The sequence below is a fragment of the Onychostoma macrolepis genome, chromosome 02 (assembly GCF_012432095.1).
Source record: "Onychostoma macrolepis isolate SWU-2019 chromosome 02, ASM1243209v1, whole genome shotgun sequence".
In the NCBI taxonomy this organism is placed as follows: Eukaryota; Metazoa; Chordata; class Actinopteri; order Cypriniformes; family Cyprinidae; genus Onychostoma; species Onychostoma macrolepis.
The window spans coordinates 24,097,155-24,123,276 of record NC_081156.1 but is presented as its reverse complement, the minus strand read 5'-3'; the positions used below and the strand labels follow the sequence as shown (position 1 = coordinate 24,123,276).

General features: G+C 38.0%; 1 protein-coding gene across 2 annotated transcripts in view; it reads left to right on the top strand.

Annotated features, from left to right (window-relative positions):
* insra (insulin receptor a) overlaps positions 1–24,956 on the top strand; it is a 68,399-nt gene extending 43,443 nt beyond the window's left edge. For both annotated transcript variants that reach the window (XM_058798753.1, XM_058798745.1), the window contains exons 3-21: positions 1,961–2,282; positions 6,753–6,892; positions 7,517–7,661; positions 7,768–7,982; positions 8,070–8,196; positions 9,366–9,616; positions 10,468–10,635; positions 10,738–10,936; positions 14,892–15,175; positions 15,265–15,404; positions 15,942–16,101; positions 19,468–19,567; positions 19,663–19,730; positions 19,959–20,188; positions 20,425–20,535; positions 20,668–20,827; positions 21,644–21,773; positions 23,061–23,195; positions 23,527–24,956. In XM_058798753.1, the coding sequence (XP_058654736.1) occupies positions 1,961–2,282; positions 6,753–6,892; positions 7,517–7,661; positions 7,768–7,982; positions 8,070–8,196; positions 9,366–9,616; positions 10,468–10,635; positions 10,738–10,936; positions 14,892–15,175; positions 15,265–15,404; positions 15,942–16,101; positions 19,468–19,567; positions 19,663–19,730; positions 19,959–20,188; positions 20,425–20,535; positions 20,668–20,827; positions 21,644–21,773; positions 23,061–23,195; positions 23,527–23,881 (3,440 nt within the window). In that variant the 3' untranslated portion in view covers positions 23,882–24,956. The remainder of the gene's footprint in view (positions 1–1,960; positions 2,283–6,752; positions 6,893–7,516; positions 7,662–7,767; positions 7,983–8,069; positions 8,197–9,365; positions 9,617–10,467; positions 10,636–10,737; positions 10,937–14,891; positions 15,176–15,264; positions 15,405–15,941; positions 16,102–19,467; positions 19,568–19,662; positions 19,731–19,958; positions 20,189–20,424; positions 20,536–20,667; positions 20,828–21,643; positions 21,774–23,060; positions 23,196–23,526) is intronic.
* Positions 24,957–26,122: the final 1,166 nt, after the last annotated feature.

Below are 26,122 nucleotides of genomic sequence, written 5' to 3'. Positions count from 1 at the left end.
AAATAAATAACTTCTACTACTTAAAACTGTTTAAAACCACAAAGAGTACATTTCTAGGAACTCATTTCTAGTAACTCTTATATAAGAATCCCACAGCCAGCCACGAAACTCTGTTCACTTGTGTGTGTTTGTGAGAGGGAGGTTGTGTGTGCGTGTTCAAACACACGCGCAAGCGCGTTCATATGTATGAGGGCAGCAGCGCATGCTCCAGCTAGCCATGTGTGGTTTATTTTTAACAGGCTGTCTCAGAGACAAGCTTGTGGGTCATGTTGTTAGGAAGAGGCCAGTAAAGTCACATAGTAATTCCAGAGGAATCCATAGCCTAGATCACTGTAGATTCTCTTATATCCATTATATAAGGACCTCTATGACCCTCAAGAATTTATCTTTTGGGTTTTTCCTATCTTTCTTTCCTTCTCCTATGCCACATGTGGCCTCTTTTACCTCTGTCGTTTTGGTGGGGGGTGGAGAAATATGTAAACACGGACTTCTGTGGGAGAGAAGGACTTACAACAAGACTCTTGTCAAGCAACTGGCAGCAATGTGTGTGTAGTGTGTGTTTATGGGGTTTTGTGTGCGTGTGTATGACGGAAAGAAAGAGCACATAAAAGGCAGAGGAATGCGGTTACACCATTTTAGGAGCTGCTTATCAGAGTAGGCCATTTTGTCATTGTTTTAATATTGACAATTGTAATGTGGTGTTACAGCAAGATAGGGCGTGACTGTAGATTTATTGAGAAAACATTTAAACGTATATTACAAGTGAGGTATTAACAGCATCTGTGAATTTCCACAGAAAATACTGAATTAAACGGAAGGAACAAATTAAATGCTTTTACTGTTTTGCATTTGCATTGGAAGTCTAACAAGTTTCAGCAACACTTTGTCATACATTCAGCATTAAAATACTTCCTTGTCTTCCATTGGTTTGACAAACTGATAGTCCTGCTTCAAACTTGCGGCATAAGTTAAGCCAGTGTTTTTGTGTCAAGCCAATCAGGGTTTAAAAAACCAGAATTATGTGTTGATAATGCCAAAGTATTTTACACTTTTTGGAACAATCTTCTTCATTCTGCAAAACAAGCTGAAATGAAAGTAAAAAAAAAAAATAATAACACTTTGGCTTTACACATTTACACGTTAGCATGAAAAGACATGGAAAAGATATGATCATGTAGGCCCACCTTAGAAAAGGAGTCTTTCCTCATAAGGAACAATTTAGTCAGCTTTACAGAAAAAACAAAAACATTGCGCTGAATAATTAATGTGCTTATTTTTATTTATTTTTTTAAAGTCTTTGACACAGTTTGAAGTTTTGGCTTTTGAAGAATCTGTGTACTTTGCCTGCAAGGGTTCCATGTAAATGTGTTTTCTGTTCTTTTTATAAACTGACGTCAACATTATTTTCTGTGGTAATCAACAACAGACCACAGATGCTGTCCAATATTAAGTTGGAAAATAGGAATATTGCTTGAGCCTTTTGAAGTACACACTTAAATAGGTGTATGCTTGCAATTTTCTCTTTGCATGTTTTAAATTAATGAGTACATTTCTGAAAAAAGGAAGTGAAATTAAATAAAATACCTGATCATTGTGTGTTGTGGTCTGGTGTTATTTTATCAACATAATTTAGTATTATTAATATTGCTGATAATAATCTATATTTCCAGTCAGATTTAAATTACAGCAGTCTTACTTTAGCATATTTTATTGATTTGCCATGAGAATAAAATGTGTAGTTATTTCATTGTTTTTTCGTACATATTTTGCACTTGTTTTATATTTAATTATATAAATTTTTCCCTATGGAAATGAATGGTCAAGTGTGGTAGCCTGGTTTTTTCGCACTAGGCCAGAGCTCCCCACTATATGAATATGTCACTGTGAATGAGAAGCATCTATTCTTTCCCTAAAATTAATTTTTTTTGAATATATCCTCCCTCTCTCTGTCTCTCCACAGTGTGCCCATCCTCATGCAAGCACCGCGCCTGCACTAAAGACAACCGGTGCTGCCACGACCAGTGTCTGGGTGGCTGCTTGGAGCCCAACTCTTCGAGCAAATGCGTGGCCTGCCGCAACTACATGCACAATAACATCTGTGTTGACAAGTGCCCACCTGGTTTCTACACCTTTAAGGGCTGGCGCTGCGTCAGCTTCAGCTTTTGCCAGGAGCTCCACAACAAGTGCAAGCCGGGCAAAGGTGACTGCCATGAATACGTCATCCACAACGGCGCCTGCATCCCAGAGTGCCCTTCTGGGTACACCACTGTGAACTCCACTACGTAAGTAACCCGCTACTTGTATGCTCTCCACTCAATGAACGTGCACAAATACTAGCGCACATGTCCCCAAGTGTTTTAAAGGGTACTTCACACACTACATGTGTGCGTCAGGACCCATAAAAGCCAAATCTTTTGTGTATGAAGTGTGACCTGTTAAGAGGGAGGTGTCTGGGTCACTGGACCACTTTATGCCTCCTTCAGACTTGAGACTTGAAAATGGAATAGATAGACTTGCTGCTTGACTTTTCCTCTTATTTACATGAGAAACATGATTTTAATGTTTTTCATATGCTCAAACAGCACCAAGGACTCAGTGTTGGTTAAATGAACTGGCATTGCTGCTGAAAAAAACTGGGTTGGTGGTATAGCTGGTTTAAACTGGTCTAGCTGGTGTACCAGTCTGAAAAATGTTCAAAATCCCCCTAAATCCATTATGCTAGACAAGTCTGACCAGGCTGAGAGACCTGCTAAGACCAGCAAAACAGCTTAGGCCGGTTTAAGTAATTTTTTCAGCAGGGATTTCATGCATCCTTCCTGTTTGTCTCATTCAAGGAAGAGGAACAAGAAGTGAAGAAAAGGACTAAACTGCAAAGATGGCTTAGAGTGATCAGGGCTGTACTGACCTCAATCGACTGTCTGAGTGCACAAAGGATCATTTGGGACAGAGCGAGTGACAGAGTGTGTCAGAAAAGGAACGTTGTATGTTAATGAGAGGAAGAGTGTGAGTTTTAAAGCAGCGATGACTTGGCGTGAGGCTTGGCAGTGCTGTTTGTGCCCATTTAAAGAAGGTCTGAGCAAGAATAGGACGACTACAACAGGCCACTAACCTCTTGTAAGGTCCACACACTTGGCCCAAAGAAGGTATCCAATGGTGTATGAAGGTTTCCTGCGTGTTCAGTCTTCTCAGCATGCAAAGTTATTAAATTTATGTTCAATTCTAATCTGACTCCATTTTATTATGACCTCGAATTTAGGTTGAAATACAAATTGGTTGTCTGTTCCTAATTATTATTCTTCTGACGTTTGATTATTCTAGTTAACTCTTTACTTTTATTACTCGTTCATTATGAATCTATGTCGCTCAGGGTGTAACACGCCGGCCGATGTACATGTACCCCACGGTCACAAACCCTCCAGTCTGATCATTAGTCGGAGGTTATGACTATTTAATAGACCGCTTTATGTTTGTCATTTTTAAATAGTGGTTCTGTTTAGCCCCCTACAGTCACCTATGTAACAACTTAGTTAAGACTCAAAGCGGAACAAAATAGAGGTACTCATTTGAAATGCGTACCACATGGACCTTTTGTCCACTCGCCTCAAAAGAAAAGTTAGTTTAAAGCCAAATAAATCAGAGCTTTTATTCTCATCAACACTGATGCAGAAAGCAGCAGAAACAGTGCAACAACGATCCAGTTAGAAGACGTTTCAATCCACAAATCACCCACAGTTACCATAGTTTTACTGTAGTAACACTAAATGTAACAGTGGTACGGTGGCAGAAAAGTAGGATATTCATATTGAGTATTATTATAATTATTATTATATACTAGTAATGGAATATAATTACATTATTTTGTTAATTATTTTATCAGTTGATGTGGATTTGTAATTCACTGAATGTCTTTAGGCTACTGTTTTTCAATGCAAACCCCATAGAAACCATATAGTTAGGCTACTTTTTTACCATGGTAATGAGGTGCTGTACTTTTGGTTATGTATAAAAGATGAGGCTGTTACAGTTTTCACAATGGTACTGTTAAATGTACATCTGCATCCCAACTCAAGCTACTCTGAGCTCAAGTTCCTGTTCTAATGTGCATTTCTAAGAGACAAAACTTGTAATATTATTCTTACATGTTCAGTGCTACCGAATCAGGTGCTGGTGCCATTGCTCTCGAATGTTAGTCTGGAGCCCTGATAATATAAATAGTACTGTAACATGTTACTGTAATTTGAAATTTCGTCAGTTTAATAATCGACAATTATGATTTTTGTCATAATCGTGCAGCCCTAGTGCGAACACACTTCATCCTATGGGCTCATTCCAGCTACAGAAGGCCCCGATCCTTTTGCAACATTTCCTTAAGTACTTCAGACCAAGACCAACGACCCCCGAGATGGAGATAGGAATTAACAATTGGAATTTGCATTGATCAAGTAGAGTTATCACCTTTTGGGATAGAAGGTAATTTGCATGGGAACTTACCTGCCCTCTACAGTGTGCAAAATATCTCTAAACTCTTAGGATCTGTATTACCTTTTAGTTTACTACTTATAAGAATGAGACCATTGTACCAGTCGCCCTGAGACAATTCAAATGATACCAAACATGACTGAATATCACTTGCATTAATGTAGAACATTACAATCTACTATTGACCATTTTGCGCAGACTGAGTAGAAGGAAGGATGGGTGAAGGGGTTTAAGAAGAAACAAGTGGACAGAAGGGAAGGAAGTTTCCTGCACCTCCACTCTGTGGGGTGTCTCGAAGATGCCCGTGCATGTTTGTATTGTCTGTTTCTCAGATCAAATTATCTGAGGTTCTTTCATCCTTACACTCTGTTTTACAGAGCTTTTACATAGGTTTACACAGAATGTATTGTTTGTTTGTTTGTTTGTTTGTGGTGGAAATGCAGGATAGCCAATGTCTCATAGCTTTATTACCTCTCACGCTATTTCTACACACACATGCGTTTCTGTATGCGTAAGGATGGGCGATTGTTCATATAAATGGTTTTTGACATTCTGAAATCTCTGATTTTCAGAAGCTCTTTGGTCCAGCTGTAGTCAGACACCAGCAAAAGCCCTAAATGAAAACAGCAGAGCATACAATCAAGATGAGATACTTAGATGCAAGATTAAAAAAATTTAATATAGAAAAATAGTACCCTTGTTTAAATGGGTAAAAGTTCTGTTCAGACATTCAGTTTATTCTGCTCATGAAAATGTGTAATGTCCAAGCTGTTTTTATTCATACTGCAACAACACAAAATGGTGAGTCATACTGTCAATCTGCAGAAAGCATAAGCACCATAAGCATAAGCAGTCTTTCAGGAAATTACCCCTTATGACTCTTTCACTATATTCCCAGTGTACTGAAGCCACTCTATAGCTTTGTTTGAGTAACAGACTATATTTTGTGTGTAATGAGTTTCTCAGACGCAGCTACTACATGGCTTCAAATGTTGTATGAACCAATTTTATGGCACTTTTTATCATTTTTGAAGCTTGACAGTCTGAATTACCATCCTGTTTTGTTGTATCTAAAAAGCAGACCTAAAATTTACTTTTGTGTTCATTAGAATAAAAGCAAAAATGTGGTTGAAGAAAAATTAAGGTGAGTAAATAATGAGAGAACTGAAATGCATGTTCTGCCAGATTAGGGCACTCCTCTTTTCTCTTACTCTTTTTCCTTCCCTCTTTCTCATGATACTCTTGCTTCCCCTGTGCCAGTATGACCCCTAGGCTGGGCAGTGTGGGTGCACTGTGGGAATTCAGACAGCAGACACACAAATCAAAGAGGCTGGACAGACACAGCGCAGTGGTCAGGCCTCTCGCCCTCGGTTACAGTCTCAGCACGCTATCCGGCCTCCATTGAGATATCAGGAGTTTCGACACCCTTGTCTGATCAGCTTGTCTCCCCCTGTCTGTCAGCTGCATAGACAGGGAGCGCCGTCTGGCCACTGACAGATAAACGACTCTTGAGTTGCATCCCTGCCGCAGGGAGACACGGCATACTGGACTCTCTGATATGTCTGCAATACGGCTTTCACCCACGCACCAGCTTCGCTTCAGATTAGCTGGATAAAACCGCAGCACATTCCGTCCTTTTTGGCAGGTACCACAAAAGAGTAGCAAGGCGCAAAACACAGCGATGACCCATTACTTGCGCTTTACCCAGTGGTTTGTGCACATTCTTGGCACAGCTTCACATCTGGTCTCATGTTGTGACGCTATTATAATTAAGACTTTTGGCATGTAGACCACGCCTCCATATCCTTTTTTTTTTGCCTGTGGATTCACACTTTATTACAGTTGTTGTACAAATATGCGTAGTGTTGTTTCACAGGAAACAGTGGCGCAGATAGCATCCTGCACAGAAGACAAACAGTTCCTCAGTCAGGCCCGACGTATCTACAAAAACAATCAGTGATTAAGCTGTGTCTCTGGCACGTCTGAAAGGGCGTCTCATTCATCCTTGATTGCACCCTCGGCCTGCCCTGCAAGGTCACCCGCGCCCCTTCTCCCAGCGCTGACACTTTGCGCAACAGGATCCACGTCCTTTTCACAAACAATCCGTTATTGTCCTAATACAGCAAATTTGCTTCGATGTCTACGAGAATAGAAACACTCCATCATATCTGCGTTTCTTTGTTTCCGTGTTCTGTTCACAGCACGTTTGGATGAATGACTTTTGTTTGTCGTGCGGCTTTATGTACATGTGACTCTTGTGTTTTGTGCCGCAGGTTGAACTGCACCCCTTGCGCTGGCCTCTGTCCGAAAGTGTGCATGGGGCTGAAGACAGTGGACTCAGTCACTGCGGCGCAGGCTCTCAGAGGATGCACTGTCATCAATGGCAGTTTGGTCATCAACATCCGCGGAGGGAGTAAGAACAAACAATCTCTTTAATACAATTTCTCCTCTTTGTGCAAGTGTAGAAGGACGTCTTTATTACACAGCTCTCTGGAATTCATGGTTCTGATTGGTTAATCAGCGTTCTGCAAATGTTATTGCATGACTAAACTATATAATTGGATAATGTCTGTGGCAACCATTCTCCTTTACAGATTAGTAATTAAACACCAATGAGATGTTAATAATAATTTGTTTGTTTGTTTGTTTATATACACACACACACCGTTTCTGTTTTAATTAATTATTAATCTGTCAATTATTCTAGAGTATAAATATATATAATTTAAATAATCATATAAATATACACAATAATTATTATAATTATTACAAAACTTATAATTGTTCATTTGTCTGTCATTCAGGGGTTTAATAATCTTAATAAATAACTACTATAATAATTAATAATATCATACATTTCTCTATTTTGCACTGTGACTGCATTGCCACCTTGGGTGTGCATTTACTTCCAATAATTTAATGGTTTGTCATTAATTATACTTATGTAATCAATTACAAAAACACATTTGCACATCAGTCTCGGCTTTTCAAAAATTTCAATTCTAAACTTGCTCTTCTTTCCGTTTCTTCCTGTTAGATAACATAGCCGCAGAGCTGGAAGCTAACTTGGGGCAGCTGGAGGAGATCACCGGTTACCTGACTGTACGACACTCATACGCCTTAGTCTCTCTATCATTCCTTCGCAAGCTCCAAATCATCCATGGAGAGACACAGGAAGTCGGGTATGAGTCTTGTCAATGGATCTGTCAAACCTAACAATCCCATGTCATCTATATATTCCCTCCTCTTCCCTCGTCCTCACACGTGTGCTGTGTTCTTTCCCATCAGGAATTATTCCTTCTATGCCCTCGATAACCAGAACCTGCGTCAGCTGTGGGACTGGTCCAAACACAACCTGACCATCAAGCAGGGTCGCATGTTTTTCCATCATAATTCTAAACTCTGCATGTCAGAGATCCGGAAGATGGAGGAGGTGACGGGCACTAAGAACCGGCAAACAAAGAATGACATTGTCTCAAAGACCAATGGAGATCAGGCTTCATGTGAGGAAGACATAGCCTTGCTTCTCATTTATGCTCATATGCTCTTTCTGAATAAATCTGAATGCATTTTTGTTTCTGTTTCACTAGGTGAGAGCCAGGTTTTGAAGTTCACACAGATCCGCACACTTTCTGACAAGATCATAATTAAATGGGAGCCTTTCTGGCCACCAGATTTTCGAGACCTCCTGGGATTCATGGTTTTATACAAAGAGGCGTAAGTGACTCGACTTTTTAAATGGAGCTTAATTAATGTAGACAGTGTGTTTTGAACAAGGCTTTGAGGAATATAAGTACTGTCCAAAATCCAGAGCATTTTGCCCACTGGAAACTTTTAAGTGAAGTCTGTATTTTGTGTTTTGTCAACTTAATGGTCCATACCAAGTTAAACAGACCCTACTTCCTGTACTTCTGCCTCATTTTCACTTTCACCGTATTCAAAACGTCATCTACCCTGACTCTAAGGTTCATTTTATAGTTTTTTTTAAGTTTGTAGATTGAGTTCATTGCAATGAAGTGATGATTTATGTGTAAGGTAGGGATGTTCATTTTAACCGTTTTACCGTTAACCGACCGATAAGAATTTTGACCGAATTACAAATATTATAATAAACGCTGTAAACATAGTTATGCTATTTTAGTTCCCCTCACTCCACAGCAAATCCTTTCAATTAACAGTAGGCTATTCAGAAAAGAACAAGAATTAAATGTAAGAAGCTATAGCGACAAACCAAAACGAATTAAGGCTAAAACGAAACGGAAACCAATGTTGGGTCTCTCGTTCGACACAAAATCAAATGTTTCTGTATTCGCGATGTATTTGAATGCCAAAATATTATTTACCTTTTATGTACAGGCCTACTTCACTCGCGTTCCAATATCCACGTAAAACAAAATGTTTTGCATAACTTCACGGCGGTACGGTGATAATTTAACGGCACAGATTTTACTACATATTTAAACTGAGCATTTTTTTTTTTTCCCATATGTTTGACTGATTGTTTTTTTATAATGATAATGAACAGGCTGTATTGTCAAAGTAGAATGCTTAACCGTGTGCGCGCATGCGTGCTGGAGCAATCACTTGATTATTTTTTTTTTTTTTTTTTTCCTTCTAACAGTGGAAGCAACTAGTCATGAAGGTAAAAGGTTAGGGTTGTTTACTGCTTTTTGCGCATGTAAAATTAATCCCCGGAAAACAAATGTTAGTATTTTTAATGGTCACAGACTTATTCTTTCTAATTTAATTTTAGTTCTAATTTAAAATAATCTTGTCGGTTAACGGTTAATAATCGGTTAACGAGCGTCGGTTGTCGGTTAGGAAAAATAACCGAAATGAACATCCCTAGTGTAAGGATTTGTTGACATTTCTCTCTGCTTCTCTAGGCCCTATAAGAACGTGACTGAGTTTGACGGTCAGGATGCATGTGGCTCTAACAGCTGGGTCATAGCAGATGTAGACCCTCCGCCTCGCGCCACAGATGGAAAGGAACAGCAGGAACCCGGGTATCTCATCCTCCCTCTGAAGCCGTGGACGCAGTATGCCATCATGGTCAAAACCCAGCTCTCCGCTTCTGATGAACACCAAGTCCATGGAGCAAAGAGCGAAATCATTTATGTCCGCACCAATGCTACCAGTAAGAGCTTCAGAAGCAGTGTCATAAGAAGATTATGAAGTTTTTTACAACTCCTTACACTGTTGTGCAAAATGAAATTTTAAAAATATGACTCTTTTTCCAAAAGTGGAGAAAACAAATTTAGAAAGTTAAGAAGGTCAGTTTTTTTTTTTTTTTGTAAGCCCTTGCTCATCAACCTCTACTCTCTTAGAGGTTTGAATTTGGAGCATTTGTATGCATGATCTCTGTACCAAACCTGCTTAAACTGAATTTAATCATTTCGGAAGTTGTTTTCTGCCTCCAGTAGCAGTGTTTATTGTGTAGGCTTGGCATGAGAGAGCAATAAAAGAGGTCAAAGACTGGTAAAATAGGTTGCTCACTCAGCAGTGTGCAGCATGACAGGCCGTGATTTAGGAGAAAAAACCAATGTGGTTTGCTTTCAGTGCTGCCAGGTGTCTGTCTGGCTTCCTTTTGAGCTTGTTTTGTCTTTCTTTCCTGATAAACCACATAACCATTCACTAAGCTGAGAACATTGTTTCAGTAGCTGGTTGGCAAGGGCTGAAAGTAGTGCTTTGGGGTTTTTCTCTCTTTTTTTTTCTTTTTTCTTTTTTTTTTTCTGGTTTGGCAAACTGTTGGGTTTGCACGCCATGACATCGATGGTGCTGTTCCACTTCTTCCTTTTTAGACGGAAGCTGTCGTTATTCTTCTTGTCTTATTGGTGACCCAGTCTGACAATGTGGTCTAACCAGAATTGAGTTCAGTCTGCTGTTCTACTAGTCTACTTTTTTGGCTTTGTTCTCATTTAAAATTATTCCATTAAATTTTTCCATTTACCCTTGTTTGAGGTGTTTTGTTTTTTTGTTCTTTTTTAGAACCCTCTGTGCCCCTGGACCCCATATCTTCATCAAACTCCTCATCTCAGATCATACTGAAGTGGAAGCCCCCTAACGATCCAAATGGAAACATCACACACTACCTGGTCTTCTGCCAGCAGCAACCAGAAGCCAGCGAGCTCTATAAGTTTGATTACTGTCAGAAAGGTTAGAAAACATACAAGAACATAATGTAGAACATACACACTGCCATTCAAAAGTTTAGGGTTGATAAGAACAAAGTCTGAGCCTTGTGTTTCTGTTGTTCAGGTATGAAGCTGCCCACCAGAGCCCCCACACAAGTGGACAGTGAAGAGGAACAGAAGTGGAACCAAACTGAAGAGCAGGGCCAAGATAGCCGCTGCTGCGCTTGCCCCAAAACAGAGAAACAACTGAAGAAAGAGGCGGAAGAGACAGAATACCGCAAAACCTTCGAGAACTACCTCCATAATGAAGTCTTTGAGCTCAGGTAAACTTTCTGGTTCCTCATTTAACTAGTGTAGATTACAACTGCAAAAATTAAAGTGTAATCGATAATGAAAACAATTGATTTACAAATTATCATTTAGAACCTGCACCAGTGACACCACTGAGTAGTAAAAAATGGTTTTCTATGGAAAAAATCCCCAAACATTTTATTTAGCGCTGTCAAACGATTAATAAAAATTTTGTTTACATAATATATGTGTGTGTACTGTGCATATTTATTATGTTTATATAAATACACACACATGCATGTATATATTTAAGAAAAATGTGTTACGTTTATATATTTATATTAGGGCTGTCAATCGATTAAAATATTTAATCGCATGATTGTCATGAGTTAACTTTTGATTAATTGCAACTTAATCGCACATTTTTATTTGTTGTAAATGTACCTTGAATTAATACTTTTCAAGTTTTTAAAACTCTAATTAACATGGGCATGGACAAATATGGATGCTTTATGCAAATGTATGTTTATTATTATTGAAACCATAGTCAGCATAGAGTATGAAGAGTAGACATGTTTCAAAGGTCATAGATGTTTTTCAAAGAACTTGTTCATGTCTATTAGACGCATGAAAAAAGAAATACCAGGTTCCCATTACTTCTCTTTCTTTGCACTGAGCAATTTACTTACACGAACCTATATACATTTTTGCAGGACAGGGCAGCTCACTTCTGAAAATGCAAAATGTACATTTATTATTTATTATTAGATTTGTTTGCCTCTCTGTGCCCACATAATTTATTTTGATGTAGCTAAATTCATTTTATTTTAATATTCATTAAAATTTTTCATTGGTATATTTTACTGTTTCTGTTGTCAGACAACGGAATGAATATGAAATAGTGACTGAAACGTGACCCACTGAGACAAGGCTACATAACCAGCTCTCCTTTCCAAGATGTTAATCTGCACAAAAATCCTGAAATCGAGCCGTCATCTGATGAAATCAAATACACATAAGATAATGACAATAGCTGTGCTGTGATTTCGGCTATACTTTCATGTAAAATTAGAGAAGCAAAATAATATCTGTGTTTAAATGAAAGCGCTGCTCCTCTCCGCCGCGCGCTGAACAATACATACGCACCGAGAGAAAGAAAGGGGTGTGTTCACGCGTGCTGGACAGCAAGACCTAGAGTCTCAGAAACTAAATAAGGTTTGGGCAAACCCTAAAGATTTTTCGCTAGGTGCTTTTTTGAACAGAAAATGCGTGCTGCGTTAATAAAATTAGTGCCGTTAAAATGAATTTGCGTTAACGCGTTATTAACTTTGACAGCATTAATTTATATCTGATATAAATTATATGAATATAAAAACATGTAAATGCATGTAAATATTTTCTAAATGTATGCTGTATGTGTGTATATTTTATATATACATATTAAATATACACAATTCATACGTATATTATGTAAACGAACTTTTATTTTGGATGCGATTAATTGTTTGACAGCACTAATGAATTAACAGTATATTGCATATATTATATAAACATTTTTCATATGTAGACAATATATTGCATACACTTTTGGATTTTTAGGCAACATATAGCATAAATTATATAGGCTTTTTACGTATATAGTCAGTATATATTTCATACATTAGGTCTTTTTTTTTTTTTTGCATATATAGACAGTTTTCACGTTGTTTCAAGGAGAGCATTGTGCAAGATTTATCAACAGATTGATCAATTATCAAAATAGTTCTTAGTTAGTCCTAATGAAACAAGCCTTTGAAACAGATTATATTTTTCCATTCTGAGACCCTTGAAATGCAGCTGTCAGGTTCTTCACCTGACGTGACCCTCTAGGAGGAGATTCTCTAGTGGTTCATGGTGTTCATCTGTTTTCTCCAGAGTTCTAAGCTCAGGGTTGAACATCTTAGTGGTCAGGCTGGGTTGTTTTTGACTCCACCAAGACCTTGAGTATGTGTTTTTCTTAGGTGCTTTTTCACTGTCTTTGTGTATCTTTGGCCTTCAGAAGCTCACAGCTGGCTTTAAAGATCCCCTTCCACTCCTACACACATGCACGCTCCCACGTACACACAGACTTTCTCTCATGCCTTTTACAGGCCTTGGTTTAGTGTAATCTTTATTTTGGGGGAAGATGCTGTCTGTAGTAGTGATAGACAATGTTGACGATGACCACCACGATGCTCACCAGACGGTTTGTCTCGCTACCCTTCATTGTTCTAAATATTATGGTTGTCTTGCAGCTGGTCTGCACGTTTTATTCACAGCACTTTTACAGACTATAAAAAGTATTCAGTTCATTTTATTTAGATGTTAAAATATGGTTTTACTTAAAAATGGTTTTATCCTCGGAAATGCTTAGGCTCTTAGAACACACCAAAAGAGCTGAATCCTCCTGTCCTGAGCTCTTACATTCGAGGAAATAACTGAAGGCTGTGGTGCTCTGGTAGCGGTTTACCACTGGAATAGTTAAAACCAACCACATGAAATGCTCCTCTGCTCCCTCTAGTGGTGATGTGAGTAATGAACTCGATGAACTGGAATTTTGTGGCTTGTAATCCATGTATGGTAGTGTTGTGCTCCTTAAAAGATGACCAAAATAACAGTTAGCAAATATACACCTTTAGATTTTGTCTTCTGGTATAATGGGTCAAATACATGAACATTCAGTAGTCTGGGGTCGGTAATATTTTGTAGTGTTTTTGAAAGAGTATCTTTTGCCTACCAAGGCTACATTAATGTGATAATAAAGTGAAAAACATTACAGTAAAACCGTAATACTGTGAAAAAGTGTTACCATCTAAAATAACTATTTTCCATTTTGAAAATGGAGTTCCAGTTCCGATTAAATTTTTCTTCTGAATCGTTCTACTACTGCACTGATTTAGTGCTCAAAAACATTCTTATTATCAGTGTTGAAAATCAGGGGTTTCCAGACTCGGTCCTGGAGGGCCGGTATCCTGCAGAGTTTAGCTCTAACACTAATCCAACACACCTGAACCAGAAAATCAAGGTCTTACCATGTATACTTGAAACTTCCAGGCAGGTGTGTTGAGGCAAGTTAGAGATAAACTCTGCAGGACACCGGCCCTCCAGGATAAAGTTTGGTGACCCCTGTTGAAAATAGTCCTTAGTGCTTTATGTGCTTTATATTTTTTTTATAATGCTTTCCTTAATATTTTTGCAAGAAACCATGGACCCTTTTGTAATGTTATTAATGTTTTTTTGCTGTCATTTTGATCAGTTTTCTGTGTCCTTTATAAGTTCAAGTATTAAAAAAGTCTTACTGACCCCAAACATTTAAATCTTTTTGTTCAGTTGATTCTTTTTACAGTGTAAATATTCTCGCAAACAACCTGCTTCAACAGGAAAAGTCAACAGAAGGAAAACTGCACTCAAGTGAAGTTGCTAATGTTTGAATTTGTTCAGAGGTGTTGAATGAATAGTCACTTTAAGACTCCATATATTTCCTAAACCATAATTTGGCATGCCTTTTATGTAATTATACAGTGATTTGTGGTCTGTATCCAACAATGAAGTGATAATGGAAGCCCTTTTCCTTCTGAGCTGTAGTAAAGCTAGCTTAGTCACAGAGCCAAAGAAAGAACATTGAACGTTGCTTTGAAGAGTTGAAGCTTGTTACTTGAACATCTGTTTAGGGCAGGTGACCATTCGATTAATGGACTCAATAAGTGCTACAACGTATAGAACTGCCATTTAAATGTTTGTTTTGCTGCAGTCAATCATATTGTTTGATCTTCGGGCAAGGCAGCATAATTTACAGCTGATATCACAACATATGCACACTTTTTCTACATCCATAGTCATTTGGTTTCCATTCTAAAGATCTGATCAGTCATTCACATGTGCTAATTCAAGATACAAACCATTGTAAAATTCAACCTGTATAGACTGAATCTAAATCTAGTACTACTTTGCGTGTTTCTGTGTCTCTAGGACATCAAGACAGCGTCGATCTCTGGTGGGCATTGCCAACAGGACCTCGTCTCGTCTTTTCACTACCCCGTCTTCACTGCCCAATGGCTCTGCCACTCGTAGCCCAGAAGAGGAAGCAGAAGCCAGTAAGATTTCCCTGATTGTTCAGACCAAGGAGTCGACGGTCATCTCCAATCTACGCCATTTCACCAGCTACCAGATAGAAATCCATGCCTGCAACCATGAGACTGACCCCTCTCGCTGCAGTATGGCGGCCTACGTCAGTGCCCGCACCATGCCTGAAGGTATGGGATTGTTATATTATGATGCATTTTTATTTCATATAGTGTAGTGAATGTATTATTAATAACTATCTTTTTATCTGTTTTTATAGAAAAAGCAGATGACATTGTAGGGCCGATAATCTGCGAGGTGTCTGAGTACTCCGTACACATCCGGTGGATGGAGCCTAAGGCCCCTAATGGCATGATTATTCTCTATGAAGTCCATTATAAGAGACTGGGAGATACAGAGGTGAGATGTTACATGAGATCGAAGTCTGTATTCTTTCCAGGCTCTCTGCTCCCATAAACGCTGGCTGCACTTTAAATCTGATTTTTATCAATCCTGTTGAAATCAACATGTGCTAGCTGCAAATCAACAAGCTATTTTAGCATCATTGCGTCAGCTGTGTATTTCTGTAACCATGGAGAAATCTAGCCAGAGAAAGTGGAAATGTTCATAATGTTGTTTTTGAAAAGCTTTGGATAAACAAGGAGTGATTATATAAAGGCTAATAATTGTTGTAAGCGAGGGCAAAACATGATGGTTTTGCACTTAGTGGCACATGCACCTGTTTCTGTTGATGGATTTGAAACACTCTGTTGTAACTGTTTACACTGACCTCTGGCAGTTTCATTAAAGTCTGATGAATAATATTTGGATGTATTAGTGTGAGATGGACTGTAAAACCATGATAAAAGCCAAGACTGTGCCACTGGCTAATGGACGTCTTTAGTCTGATGTGCACAGCAGTGTGGGTTGTCTTAACTGCGTGCCTTTATGTCTTAGGAGCTGCACCATTGCGTATCCAGGAAGAATTATATTGCAGACGGAGGCTGCAAGCTGAGAGTGGTGCATCCTGGGAATTATACAGTGCGGCTCAGAGCCACCTCTCTGGCAGGCAATGGATCATGGACAGAGCCAACACACTTCTATGTAGAAGACCTACGTAAGACGCTATTATACACACACAAAGCTTGTGTATTATGCTTATGAATCTCATTTTCAGTTTTTAAATTACATAACTGGATTTTGAAAAGGTTTTTGTGTGTATATGTGGGAAAACTTGTAAATATTCACACACACTGATATAATGGGGCAAAGGTTCACATAAAAGAAAATGTTGCATTTTAATTTGGAAGCCCTAAGATTTTTTTTTAAACCATAAATTGGTTTTATTGTTTTTTGTTGGTCATTTGTGTTTTAATTTATTTATTCATTTTTAATACTTATTATTAATTGATTATAGATTATTTTTAATTCCTTGGCAGGCCTGGCGCCAGGATGGCATAAAAGGGGGGGATTTCAATCAAATGGCACCACTACTTATAATGCCTAATGACGAAACAGACAAGGACACACCCGCGTGCGCACATACAAAAGTTGACTCATTTTTAAAGATATTTTAAAACGTTTGCTGCATGGTTTAAAAATACCTTTTATAAAATTGTTTTTGAGAGACTAAAGAAACAAACAAACAGGTCACAGGTAAGCCGTGTAAAGGCCAAGTTGTGTTTTATTATTACATTCATGAATAGCCTAATGTAAAATGCTGGTAAATAAAGCTAAATGTTTACTAACATTATAAATACAGATAAACATAACTAAAAGCTATTCTAGTTCCTCTCACTCCATAACAAATCCTTTAAATTTAACGGTATTCAGAAAAATAGGATAGTAGTCAAACATCAACTCAAAACAAATTCATTGCTGCTGAAACTTAAATGGGCGTACTTCGGACTATTTAAATTGAGCAGTGTAACTTTTTATATGTGTGGTTGGCTTATTTTATTTTGATAATGAACAGGCTGCGATGTCAAGTATGCTAGAACTAATGTTGTGTGTGTGTGTGTGTGTGTGTGTGTGTGTGTGTGCGTGCGTGCGTGTGCGAGCGTGTGTGAGGTGCCTGTGTGATCACTTGAATTTGTTCCTTATGATAGCAGAAACAAAGATTGAGACATCAATATGAAACTATAAAGGGTCTACGTTTATTTGTGTATAGACTAGGGTTGTTCCGATTCCGATACTAGTATCGGAAATTCCACCGATACCACAAAAAATTCTGGCATCGGTATCGGCGAGTACTTGAACCCATGTACCGATCCTATACCATTTTTAAACAAGACCTATAGTTATGCCTAACGCTGCAAATCGAAAATCGATTCTTCTTGCGAAGAATAAATACAAATGTGGTAGCGCATTGCCAGTAAATCACTTGCATATGTGACTAAATCTTCACCCTGGGCAACTAAATGATGTCTAATATTAGCCACTGGCTAATAAACGCTCAGATTTTACTCGCCAGTGTGTGAGTTGGAGGCTATGTATAAGTTTAGCACAGATATATTGTCACTCGCTGAACACTCTGACCAAGCGCTTCAGAGTTCCACTCTCCGTCAAGCGATCTATTTTTCAGATCATCTGAATGAATGCGCAGCGCACCTGTATTTGACGCATCAGAACTCTAGTGTGAAGCGCACGACTACCGTCGCTTTGCTTTTTCCTCACACGCAGAGAGAGAGAGAGAGAGAGTCTTACATGTAGCGTCAATTCTGCATGGTATGTAAACGATATTCTTTGTTGTATTTTCCTGTCAAAATAACGGAGTTCCTTTGGAATTCTTCAGCTTTTAATAACTGCCGGGTTCTCCGGTAGTAGGCGGAGCTAATGCGCAAACGACAATCTCATTGGCTGGCGCTCACCTATTATCTTCCCTGGTTTGATTTCAGCAAATCAGTTTAAGCGAATGCAGAGAACGTGATTAATATTCATGAATCCAGCAGCTCGTTAATCCTTAGTGCATTTTATGTTGTTCTTAGTAGAACTCATAGTATGATTATTATCTTATCAGTATTATTGATAGCTTCCATATTTTACAGAAACACTGAATGACCAAAAAGCACCACCACCAGTTCTGTTAAAATCACTGTATTCATACATGGTTACCAAGTTTTAATTCTAATTTCTAAAGTTATATCATTAAATAATACTGATTATCATAATATATTTATAATGCTTGACTGACTGATGTTAAGAGTGTACTTTTAGATATTTAAATAGATGTGCCATTTTCCAAACATTATATATAATATTTTTTTGTTTACTTGCCAGACTATTTATCTATATCTCTATCTCTCTATCTATCTATCTAAAATAATTGTATCAATTCATACAGGGCTAGTAGTACACACAGCTGTAACTAGATACACACCCGGGTACCGGATCAGTACTCGGTATCGGCCGATACCCTGAGCCTAGGTATCGGAATCGTTATCGGGAAGGGAAAAAGGGTATCGGAACATCTCTAGTATAGACACTAACGACAAAACACTGTGCTTTAAAAAAAAAAAAAAAAAAAGAAAACAAGAAAATCGGCATGTAGAACTTGTCGCAGTTTTTCTTTCATTTTGTTAAATGTGAATTAAGTCAAATATATTTTGTGAATAGGGCTATTTATTTATTTCGTATGTGTGATTTGTATTCAGTTTTTCTCCGTTCATATTTGTTATTTTATTTCAGCTTTATTTCAATTAACAGAAATGTTTTTAATAGTTTTAGTTAACTTTAATAACCCTACCTAAATTGCAAAAAATCCATTGAGTTGCACTACTCTTTCAATTTTCCAGCTGTTTCAGGCCACAAATATTAATTTAATGCCGGTCTGGGACAAATTTCCAGCCAGGCCGGCAGTCTCATCCAGGCCACCATAGTTTACATTACCTTTAAGAATAATGAAAGAGATGTTGGCAAAATGATCTTTTGTGTGTAAATTCACTTTTTATCAGTTTTATTTTGATAAACATGACACAATACGCTAACCTAATAAAGCACCACATGAAATACAGAGAGTCTGGTTAATTGAGAATTAGCTGTCCTCATCAGAGCTTGTGCAGTCACGCTGGAGAAACTGTGATGACCCTAATCAGCATCTGCTGCGAATCGCTCTTGCGGTGCAGGCGCTAATCGATCTGTGCAAATCGAACACAACTTTATGCGCTCAGACGGTACAGCCATGCTCCTACAATTATTATCCATTAACGGGTTAAATAATTAAAGTTCATTATGAAAACTGAGGGGGCATACATTTTTTTCTGGGGGGTCGATGCCCCCCATAGCGCCAGGCCTGTTCCTTGGCATTTTAAGGCTTTCTGTAACACATTAGTGAATTGTTCATTGAATCAGTGTATGGATACTTATTATTTTTATTTACTTTTTCTTTATTAGTATTTGCTCCATTGTGTCCTGCACCTGTACCAAACATGGTTTGGATATGCACACTTTTTCTATAGTTTTTCTATTGTGTATATGTGAACAGGTATGGACCCTAACATACTGAAGATTGCGATTGGTCCTGTGATCTGTGGCGTTCTACTCTTCGTGATGGGAGTTGTGGGCTTTTTCATGTTCAAGAAAAAGTAAGCGTTTTCTCTTGGGAATATCCTTAAAACTAATGCAGGAAACTGAACTTTATGAGGTATATGAATTTAATTTGGTGTGCTTGTCTGACCAGGCAAACAGAAGGTCCGACTGGGCGTCTTTATACCTCTCCAAATCCAGAGTATTTCAGCCCAGATGAGGGTGAGCCACTTTCCTTTCTTTTTTTAGTGTGCTTAATGACATCTGACAGAAAATGCTGTGGTCGATGCACATTTAATTTTGTTTTAATAGAACCAAGAGTTCATCACATTAACAGTATTATCGATTTAGGATGATTATCACATTTAAAATGACTTTCTCCTCTCTATGAAATCTGCTCCATCTCAAATATGGCACCGTGTGTCATGCACATCTGTTGTGTTTGTGCAGTGTATGAGCCAGACGAGTGGGAGGTGCCTCGTGAAAAGATTGCTCTGTTGCGAGAGTTAGGCCAGGGATCTTTCGGCATGGTGTATGAGGGCATCGGAAAGGACATAGTTAAAGGTGAGCCGCAGACCCGTGTCGCGGTGAAGACGGTTAACGAATCGGCCAGCCTCAGAGAGAGGATTGAGTTCCTCAACGAAGCTTCTGTGATGAAGGCATTCAGCTGCCACCATGTGGTAAGACATGTCTCTACATGTCAGCCTTGCTGTCCTGCATGCTTTGTAGTTAGACTGTGTTATTATGGTACTATTCATATACTATTTATATATTTTTATATTTTCAGTTTTTATCTTTTTCAGCTTTATTTTAATTATGAAGATAGTCTTTAAGACTAAGTAAGTTGTAGTTAACTGTAATAACACTGGTTGGACTGGCATATTTTGATGGTAACGAATGTGATTTTGTGGGTTAGGTGAGGCTGCTGGGAGTGGTGTCTAAAGGCCAGCCAACTCTGGTGGTGATGGAGCTCATGACACATGGAGATCTAAAGAGTTATCTACGTTCTCTCAGACCTGAATCCGAGGTAACGAACCATAGCAGAAGAGTCACTATCAGACCTGCTACAGCTTTTAGATTTGTTATAAGGAGTTTGACTTTTAGATGAATAAAAGCAGTGTTTAAATAATGGATTGTTGTTTTCTCTGCTGTTTGACAGAATAATCCAGGTCGGCCTCCTCCAACGCTGAAAGAGATGATTCAGATGGCCGCAGAGATAGCAGATGGCATGGCTTACCTCAACGCCAAGAAGTTTGTGCACCGAGACCTTGCTGCCAGGAACTGCATGGTGGCCGAAGACCTGACTGTAAAAATTGGAGGTATAGTACAAGATAATTAGAAATGCTTCCTTGGTAACTAACTGAACTAAATAGATTTGTTGAAATGCAAAAATTACTAAAACTGAAATAAAAATGCATTAAAGCTATATACAAATTTTAAAAAGCTAATAAAATGACAAAAGCACGAATAAAAGTAATAAAATTGAAATGAAAACTGAAAATCTAAAAAGCTATCAATAAGCTATATAAATAAATAAAATTGATTTCTATAGCTTATTTAGCGAAAAAGAAAAAACATTACACACCATAACCAATATTTTGTACCATTTTCTTTTCAAAAATCAAGTGAAGTCACCTTTGTTTATACAGAACTTTATACAATACAGATTGTGTCAAAGCAGCTTTACAGTGTTAAACAGGATAATAATGTTTCAGTGATGCAAACAAAATTAAATTCTGCTGTAAAGCAGCTCTTAAAAGAGGACAACAATAAACAGTCAACACAATCAAGAAAATGCAGACACTCTTAACTGATTCATTGTGTCCCAAAATTATGATTCCCGTGTAAATACCTTGTTAAAATGTGTATTTTCATCATAGGCGACGCTTCAATCCTCTGGTTTCATGTGAATGAAAAACCACCATGTATAATTATGTCCTTTTATGATAAATTATTCTCTGTCTGGGTGGAACTAGTCTTAATCTAGATCTGAATACAAGATCATAATGATAAAGGAGGGGACAAGTGTTGAAGCACAAGATGTGCTGTAATATATCTTGTATATTTGATTGTGTCATCTTTTATTCTAAGAGCTTTCTAATGATGTTATTTTGTCTTGTGTTCTCTGCTGTCAGATTTTGGCATGACGAGAGACATTTATGAGACCGATTACTACAGAAAGGGTGGGAAGGGCCTGCTTCCTGTGAGATGGATGGCCCCTGAGTCACTGAAGGATGGAGTTTTTACAGCTCGCTCAGACTGCTGGTGAGCTGACAGTATGCACACACACAAACAACCATACAAAGACATGCGTTATTGTTGTAGAACTAGGGTTGGGTATCTTCTGAATTTGATCAATTCCGATTCAGATTCTTTTCGACTCCCAGTTTCGATTCCAATGTGATTATATAATGATATCAAACATTTATCCTGTCACTTTTTTGCAAACCATTTAGTTGCAGCTGAATACCATGAACAAAAATCAACAGGCTACATAAAAACTGGACTCTTTAAGAGCTGTTTGTGTGCAAAATAGAACTGCATGATTCTGGATAAATTCAGTTTTTTTCCCAATGGAAGTTGTGGTTCTTTCATGATTCTGAAGAAAAAACATTAGACAACTAAACAAAATCACATGTAATTTATGAATGAATGATTCAATGACTCACTCAAGATGTACTTGTTTCATTACTGTTTGAATCAGCGTTCTTGAACGAATCTCTTGTATGTTTTAAAGACAAATACATTTTAACAGCCCCTTTTCGCCACCTACTGGCTTAACAATGTAATCGATATATCTTCATTTGAAGTGTCAAATTACTTTCAAAAGGTGATTTGCTCTATTTTAATAGCTACCGTCCACATCAGAGTTTATATCTGAACTATAAACTTTTATCCCAGTTCTTCTGTGATTTGAATGTTTGTAACACAGAAATAATGGTACTGTGTGGTTGAAAAGACTGTGAAGCTGTTTCATTCATGACAGATGACAGCTGTTCTCTTCAGATCAGCAGCATGAACACAGATTTAAATGTTCAAATCTCACTGGTGTGATTGTACGCTGCACGGACGAACCAAGTGATCACCACAACATTGTGATCGCACAAGACAAAGGTTGAGGAATGAAACAGAAGAAATCATTGTAATTTAGGAATAGAATCACATTGGTGTTTGAATCGTGTTCATGATCTTTAACGATCTATTAAATTAAATTGCTTTGTCATGTTGGTGGTGACACCTCTCTTGCAACATGTTTAGCTATCACAGATATTATACTTAGCTTTTTTGGCTTCTGATCGCAAATGTAGCCAAACTTTGGAGTGCTTAGATTAGCGAGCAAGGTCCTGGCAGATCACTAGGTCCGGTCCTCACAGATGAAGAAAAAAAGCGCATAGGAATTGATAGGCGGAATCGAAATTTTAATTTGACAACAAATATCCGATTCCTAGCCTTAAGTATCCGATTCTGGAATCAGAATCGATTTTCTATTCCCAACCCTATGTAGGACAGCATATGTTTTAATCACTCATGAACCATGCTGTGCTTGTCCAGGTCATTTGGCGTGGTGTTATGGGAGATCAGTACTCTGGCTGAGCAGCCATACCAGGGGCTGTCCAATGAACAGGTCCTTAAGTTTGTGATGGAGGGAGGGTATCTGGACAGACCAGACAACTGTGCAGACAGATTGTGAGTATATTACTGACATATTGCCTGTGTTTTGTTTTTTTTCTGCTGACCAGTCAAACCAGTAGTTACAATTTCTACTTACCCTGCCAACATTTTCACTGATGCACGAAAGAATGATTTTAAAAAATATATATTTTTACATTTTCTTAATATTAAGTAATCATGTAAACAATAAAAAATAACTGTAGGCAGAGTGTTTTAGGTAATATAATCTAATTACCAGTATTTAGTTTTTGGAATTGGATTACATATGATCAGTGTAATACCCAGCATTTGCTTTAACCCAGCATAAGTCTTGAATTCATACATCTCCTTTTTCCTGATCTTCCAGGCATAACCTGATGCAGATGTGCTGGCATTACAATCCCAAAATGAGGCCCGCCTTCCAGGAGATCATCGAGATGCTCCGGGAGGATCTGCATCCCTCGTTTCAGGAGGTCTCCTTCTTCTACAGTGAGGAGAACAAGCCGCCTGAGACGGAAGAGTTTGATATGGACATGGAGAACATGGAGAGCATCCCGCTGGACCCTTCCTCATACTCTCAGAGGGAGTGCTGTCTAGACGGGGACGAGGGCTCCTCCGTGGGGCTTAGGGGGAGTTATGAGGAACACGTGCCGTATACACATATGAATGGCAGCAAGAAAAACGGACGCATCTTATCCCTACCCCGATCTAACCCTTCTTAATATTATTAACCCCATCAAGCTATATTAGATTGTTTTTCATCATTTTATAGATTCACTTTTATCGAGCTCTATATCAGAAGCCCTTCAGAAAGTAATCTCAGGACATTTGTTTTCTTCTTTACTGCCTCAGTATGATGATGATGATGATGATGATGATACAGGGTGCAGGTTTTTTTTCTTGTATTTAAATAAGATACACATCAACTGCTTCTTTTCTGTCTTTTTTTTTTTTTTTTATATATATATTTGCCAAGTTTCAAGGACTGGTCAAATGGAACAAACTGTGAAATTAACCTCAGACAACCAGAAGGCTGCTTTAAACCTTACATCTCCTCATCCACCAACAGATTCTCCCTGACTCTCTCCAGAAAAAGACAGAATCTAGAAGAAATTAAGAGAAAAAAAAAAGTGACCTTACTCTGTTTGTGGCCTACGTCATGACAACATGGAGTTGTGTCTCAATCTGTACACTTTTTGGCTTTGGTGGCAAATCTGTTGAACTTGGGAACTGTAGGATGACATTAAGCATCCTTCCAAGAACAAACAGTCTACAGGGGAGGCCTGTACAAGACACTGCTTTTCTACCTGCTACTCAGTATTCCAGACTACACAGAGAACGAACTGATTTTTGGACTCTTATTTTTTTATTTATTTGCCTACCTGTGCTCTTTCTCTTCTTTTTCCCCCTGGTGTTCACACATTTACAGCTGAAGGATATTTAAACTGTTTTCAGGACTAAAAGAGTTCCTCAGATTGACCAATAGTTGCTGCTTTGATATATTTTAGTGGGTATAGATGATGATAAAAAGTATATATAAATATATTATTGATGTTTTTGTAAATAGATGATATGTTGTCATTCGAGAGTTATTGCCGGTTGTAGAAATGTTTTTACATGTTTGTCTCGAATCTTTATTTTTTCTAATCTGAAAATCATACTAATCATCCTGGACCTCTGATCAGCCAGCAGCTCCAAGATGCACAGGAGTATCTAGACGCCTTCAGCTTCAGATGTCAAATCTTGATATCAATGGAAATAACTGCTGTAAATAAAGCAGTGAGGTGCATTCAACAAGAGCGAATGGATGTGTTTCTGTTGAAAAACTGGTTATCGTTGTCATTTAAGGTAGTGACGTACTAACTCCACATATTAAATTAAAGTAGTACTGATTGTCTGTACTAGATAACGGCCTGAACAGGGTGTGGGATTGTTTTGCAAACACTATTTTAAATGTTCCCAAAATTAGCTGCCACAATGCAGTAATACCCAAACACACATCATAACTATACCATTTACACTTTGCCGAAAGCACATACTTTGTGAATACAAAATAGCATGCCCAATTAGGGATATTTAAGATCTATTTCCATAAGCACAGTAACAGTTGACACGCAAGCTTTAAATTGCATAAATGCAATTGCATAAATTTTCCTGTGTATTTATTTAGATTAGATTAGATAAACCTTTATTTGTCTCACAATGGAAAATTTCCATGTTACAGCAGAGAAGAAAAAATGCAAAGAAGCAAAGACTAAAAAAATCTATATAAATACAAAAGAAAATTAATAATTACACTACCAAACAAACAATTTGCACTGTTATTGACAGTTTAAATTTGTTATTGCACAGTTGTTTATTTATATTAATGTATAATACGAAAGAGTTTCATGATATTTTAACCACTGAAATAGTAAACGTTCCCTGTTTCCATTTCATAAATCTGGTCACTTTAGGCTGACCTCTCCTCTTAACCCCAGCCTATTACATCCCCATGCCTCCTCTTATAATTTTTAGAAACCATCCCATATACAGAGGCCTGTGTTGTTCGCACAGATCTTTTTATATGGGATTGCTTTATCCTTTTCTCCACAGTATATCTCTCCGTCCTTCCACTCCTGTGCCTGTCAGGATGACCTCATAGTCACTGCAAAGTTCCATGTACAGAGTTAATCAAGTGGAGCTAATTGATGGTTCTATATAATGATATAACCTTGGAACACAAAACCAAGGGTCAATTTTTGAAAAATCTCATACAATGTAATGTTGGCTATTGCTACAAATATACCCAAACTACTTATGACTCGTTTTGTGGTCCAGGGTCACATGTTCTCTATTGTAGATCAGTGAGTTCTACAGTATTTCTATATGGCCTACTTGACCTAAAAAGTAACGTTAACTACAGAGATTTTGCTTCCACCTGCTGTGTAACATGGTCCACTGTAAAAGCTGTAACTTGGTAT